General features: G+C 35.8%; 1 protein-coding gene across 5 annotated transcripts in view; it reads left to right on the top strand.

Moving 5' to 3' along the window:
- Window positions 1-5,167, top strand: part of LOC125668576 (protein HGV2-like) — a 32,887-nt gene extending 27,720 nt beyond the window's left edge. For 4 of the 5 annotated variants that reach the window (XM_056162931.1, XM_056162930.1, XM_056162928.1 and 1 more), the window contains 3 exons: window positions 359-403; window positions 2,586-2,705; window positions 4,635-5,167. In XM_056162931.1, coding sequence (XP_056018906.1) covers window positions 359-403; window positions 2,586-2,705; window positions 4,635-4,697 — 228 coding nt within the window. In that variant the 3' untranslated portion in view covers window positions 4,698-5,167. The remainder of the gene's footprint in view (window positions 1-358; window positions 404-2,585; window positions 2,706-4,634) is intronic. The other variant, XM_056162929.1, reaches the window with a different exon arrangement.
- Window positions 5,168-5,878: the final 711 nt, after the last annotated feature.

Raw genomic sequence — 5,878 nt, 5'->3', positions numbered from 1 at the left:
CTGAGTTGATATTGTTGTTATAACAGTTATATTGAAACAGTTCACATCGTCAGGGTCAGTGAATCCATTATCATGCAGGTAAATAGGTGCCCCAAGAAGAGTTTTTCAAATGCATTTGTTTGCATTGCATTGCATGTTTTTGCAAACACACATTGAAAACTACTATACCTTCTAAATTTTTCAGGCTATTAGCCTTTTAAAAAAATGTTAAAAAGTCAAATTTGATGCAAGAAGTCAGGTGATTTATTTATCAATAATGCCTTGTTGTCACACTTTGTAAATAGATGGGTTAGTGAATACATGTAGGTGCCTTCATTAAGCATCATAGCAACTTATCTCATTTTTCGTTCTATTTTAGCCCCAGAAGGCAGCTTCAGACATCAGCCACTTGGTTAGAAGAAAGGTAATTATTTTGCTTTTAGTTCTAGTATTTATAATTTGAGAGAGCTTAGATGAAGAATTTAATGATTATTAGCTTGTATTGAATAATTTTGAACAAAAGGCTCATGTGAACTGTGTAAATTTGGATTGAAATTTACCCTTTTTCATTGTAAACATCCTTTTTAGAACCTCTGGGCCAATTTCGCCAGTCTGGCACTGAGCATCCTTTGATGAAGCTTGTTCAAAGAAGGGACCATCTCCTTCCCAGGGGATATAATCAAGAAAAGGCTAGAATAGAATGGGATTATATAAAATTCTTTTCAAGAACCACTGAGCCAGAAAATGAAACAAGTGAAAGCTACCTGATATAGTGAAGATTTAAGTTTGTCCAAATCATAGCCTCCAAGGGCAGGGTGGGGTTACGTAAGGGAATTGCATAGGGATAAATATGTATAGGAAAACTCTTCTCCAGAACAAACGGGCCAAGATTAGTTATATTGATTTGCAAGCACCGACAGTAGCGCAATTCAAGTATGTTCAAATTGTGGCACCGGGGGGCAAGATTGGGCCTCCATAGCAGATCAGTCTTACGTGGGAGAAATTTTTATAAATGTATTCTCAAGTCCCGCGGCGCTGTGACTAGTCGCATTGATATGCAAGCATCATCAGGTAGTGCAGATTCCAGTTTATTCAAATCACGGTCATAAAGGGTAGAGTGGGGCCACAAAAGGGGATCAAAATTTTACATAAGAATATGTAAGGGGAAATCTTTAAAAATCTTTTTCTCAAGAGCACAATGACCATGATTAGTCATATTAATGCAAACACCCTCATGCAGTGTAAAATGAGGTTAGAAGCATGGCTCCTGATGTTAGGTTGGGGCCACAACATGAGAATATAATTTGAAATTCAATTTGATAATACCATGTTGGCATACAGTCAAAATAGGTCAAATGATAAACAGCAGAAGTATAGATAAGATAAGATAAGATACGTTTATTCCAATTTTGGGCCCAGAGGGCATAACAGTAAGACATTTTATAAAGAAGGAAATTCAAAAAAGAAAGAAAGTTACAACATTAACTACAGGTTACATAGACTTCAAACTGCGTGTGGATGCAGCATGTTGGGGAAACAAGTACATACATATATATATAATTGTTGAAAATTAGCCTCTGTCCCTAATTAGTCACATTCCAGTGTAGTGTAGATATAGATTTAACAAGGGTTAGGCTTAAATAGGAATATACATGAGAATACATAGGAAAATTTCTACTATCCTCTGACTTGGAATATACCATGTAATTTTTATGCCTCCCTTTGAAAAGGAGAGGGCATATTGGTTTGCACCAGTTGGTGTACATCTCTAAAACATTTCTTGTTGAAAAGTAATAGTTCAGCACTTGCATTTAAATTGATTAAACTGTTGATGTTTGATACTTGATTTTGATTTTAAAAAATTTCATCATCATTCAGCATGATAAAACAGCCATTGTTACTTTATATGAATGTGCTCGGTGAATTATCCCCTCTCAATATTCATTGTAAGAGTGGATATATTAATGGGACTGTTTTTGTGTAACACTGAGCTTGTAGACACTTAATTAACAGGTAACAGTTTTGCTTGGTTGATTTGATTCTTCACATATAGTTTCATTATCAAGAGAGGAAGAATCCTATTGATTTTGGGGACCAAAGGTCATTGATTGGTTTGATACTGCACATGTAGCTTTGTTACCAAGAAAGAATTGTAATGATTTTGGGGTTAAAGTTGGAAGTCACTACAGGACATCATAGAAAAAGCTTGTAGACACTATACAGTCTACACGTTTGTGCTCAGTTGATTTGATGCTTCACATGTAGCTTTGTTATCAAGAGCAGAAGAACCCTATTGATTTCGGGTTTCAAAGGTCAAGGTCACTACAGGACTTTAAACTTATATTTTGAGGGGATATATGCCTTAACGAGTTCTTGTTTAATATTTTGATATCATAGGACATTAAGGATCCTATGATTGCCTCAAGACTTTGGATGGGGAGGGGAGGGTTACAAATTTTGAATTTAGAATGGTTCCTTACTGAATGCAGTTCTACAAAATTTAGTTTATTTAGTACACTGTATATAAGGGATCCGATACGTACACTGTCCATGGAAATCCCTTCCTGTATTTAAATATTTTTTTAAAATTTGATCTTGCATTTCAGAGGAAACCAGAGGAGGAAAATGTTGAAAGTGACACCAAGAAAACCAGACAAGAGGATGGATCAGGCGATGCTACGACAAAAGCGAATGGTACTGCCAATGACAAATCTGAATCAGCAATGGTAAATCAGCCCCCAGATACCATTCAAGTTGTTTCACAAATTGCATGATTACCTGTGCACAGTTATTAATGGGAGCTTTAGTGAACTACAAACAAACATCCTTAATATATTTTCACAAGAAGTGAACAGGGGTGTGATTTTTCCTCTTTTCAGAGGAAATCCTCCGATTTGCTCAATTTTCGAAAAAATGAAACACTCTGGATTTGATCTAAAGTGGCAGAAAATGATATTTTTCCAGGTAGAGTGAGGTGTTTTCCTCCCCTTTTGACCAGTTTTCCTCTGATTTCTGAGGAATTCAGTCACATCCCTGACTGAAGAAATGAACTTTCACATTGAATGAATAGTTGCTAAATTTTCCTATTACATCCATTTCAGGTCTATGTAAATCACCCGTGCGTCTCTAGATGTTAACATTAAATTTTTGGGGTTAAGGGGAACATGTCAAATTAATTTGCAAGCATCTTTATGTAGTGTAGATTCAAGTATGGATCAACGTTGTACATAGGAATATGTGGGGAAATTCTTTGAAAATCTTTTTAATCAATATGCTAGAGTGCTTATGAAGTTCAGTGCCCTAGCCAATGGCGATTTTTTTTCAAAAATGGTGAAAAAAAAAATTGAAGTGGCGAAAATCTGTTTATTCAGTGCGTGCGACCGGAAATCTCGCATCGCTCCAGTGCACACAGATCTGGTCACGAAGGCCAGATAATAGCCTTTGGTAATGTATGGCTGCAAAAAAGTCGGTTATTATGTAATAAAGTACATCGGACAGCTGAGTACCCTGCTGTGGTCAATTGTTTAACATTTAAAGTCTTATTCATTATCGTATTATCATCTCCACATTAATGTCCATTCTTAACCACAAAACCGACGCGACTGGTAATTAAATTGGCCGTATTATTGTGTATAATGTATAAACATCAATTATTTTTTTTGCGGCCAAGCTCGTTGATTACAAGATTTTCATTTTGATGTGTTTGAATTTAGTTCGAATATTTCATAAACAATGCGGTCAGTCACCTTTGATATGGACATAGCAATTTTAATAAATAATTTTCTTTGAAGTTCGGTGCGCAAGAGTATATAAATGCTAATCTCATAAGAATATGCACCCCATTCTATTTTGACAGTAAACTTGTAGCTTCTGACCCTAGTCAGTCTAAAATTCAAAAAATATCTATGTTTGGCTTTACAGCCACCTGCTCAAACATCTGATTCTGTCCAAATTGCAAAATCGTCCATACCAAAACGGAAATTTAATAGGGAATGGTTGAGATACACTGTACGACTTTAAATTGGGCTTGATGTTTTATGACATCTGCATTTTGGGCAATGTACACAATGTTGTCACTGAGGGGTGTAGCATCATGAAGTTTATATTTATATGATATATTATCTGATTTTTGATTTCCATAATAGAATTTATCAAACAAATCAACTTCTTATAATCATTTTTAGGTATGGTAGCTGGATATGATTAAGTAATGTAACTGATTCAAAATCCTAAAATCAGTGTAATGAATAAAATAATATGATGGAAATAATTGTAAAGCATGAAATTAATTGCGCCGCCCCTGCACCCTGAAAAGTGGCGAAAGGGAATTTTGGTCCAGTGGGAGCACTGATGAAGTTGCTCGCATCAAGCACTGCATGGAAAAATTTGGACCATAATTGGAAGAAACGTTATTTTATATGGGGGAAATGTGACTTCTTCCTTTAGTAGCATGGCCCGTAGGCCTCTTGTTATTGAAATGCATGACCAAATGTACTGGTATTTACAATTCGGAAAAACTCAATCTTTTATACTTACAAGTACAGAAATTAGTGCCACCTTTCACATGTTTGTCTCGGATAAAGTTGAAAGCATGTTTGCCAAACCAATTATGAAAATGAGGAAGAAATTACTGAGTTGTAAATCTTGTGTTTAAGGAAAGTGATTTGAAGAAGGAGGAAATGGATGTAGAGGAACCCCCAAGAGCTGTAGCCTCATAGTCTACCTCCCCATTCTTCTGATTGTGTGTGCCAGAGTCACAACTCGTCATCAATCATCCTGCATTATGATGTAGATTACTGCAACATTGGACTGCTAACTTTGTGATATTTATTGACGATGTACAGAGAAATGCTAATTGAATCCTAATGCGATTCTATTGTTTCATTATTCGCTCTGCAATAAAGCAGCTATTCAGATTGTGGATTTTTGTTTTATGGTGTTAATTGATGTTAACTTTGCTAATTTTTATATGCCCATCAGAGAAGAATTGTATTATGGTATGATTCAGTGTTATCATAGTAGGCTAGTAGTTAGGGCACTGTCTTAGCAACTGGGAGGCTGAAATGCCAAGATCGAAAGAGTGATACAAGCTCTCTAAATTACTTCATATGAATTTTGTTTTCAAATAGTCCAAATTTCACTGCATTGTTGCATGATATGAATATGTAATAAAACATGCATAAAAGACTTGTTGGACGTTTGATTTGTTAGATATGAAAATTGAAAACATTGATATTTTTTAAAACACTGGATTGATTTTGAGTTTAAGATAACAGGAACTTGACATTCCATCGGTACTGGTCAAAGAAGACTCCGAACCAAAGCAACTCCATTTATGATGTTGCCTCCGACTTTAAGCTGTAACTTTGGGACATCTTTGGATTGGAGTTTTGATGAGAAAATAATTGTCTTTTCATGGTTGGGTTTTGAGAAAATTGCCAATATCTTGTAGACAACTTTTGAGTGGAATGAAATAATTCTCCCATTGACCTACATTTTGAAAACTTGAACCTTGTTAATAACTTTTGAACAGCAAGTGCTAGAGCTTTGATATTTCACATGAGTATTCCTTGTGACAAGACCTTTCCATGGGTACCAACATTTTTATGCCCCCCTTTGAAAAAGAGGGGGCATATTGTTTTGCACCTGTCGGTCGGTCTGTAGACCATGTGTTGTCCGCTCAATATCTTGAGAACCATTCACTTGATGATAATATTTCATATGTGGGTTAGTTATGAGTAGAAGAGGATCCCTATTGTTTTTCAGGTCAAAGGTCAAGGGTCAATCTACTCTGGACATAGGAATATAATGTCCGCTCAATATCTTGAGAACCCTTTGCTTGAAAGACATCAAACTTGGCAAACTGGTACATCCTAAGGAGTAGATGACCCCTATTGAT

Source organism: Ostrea edulis, chromosome 4 (assembly GCF_947568905.1).
Source record: "Ostrea edulis chromosome 4, xbOstEdul1.1, whole genome shotgun sequence".
Lineage (NCBI taxonomy): Eukaryota > Metazoa > Mollusca > Bivalvia > Ostreida > Ostreidae > Ostrea > Ostrea edulis.
This window is presented reverse-complemented; position numbering and strand designations above follow the sequence as displayed.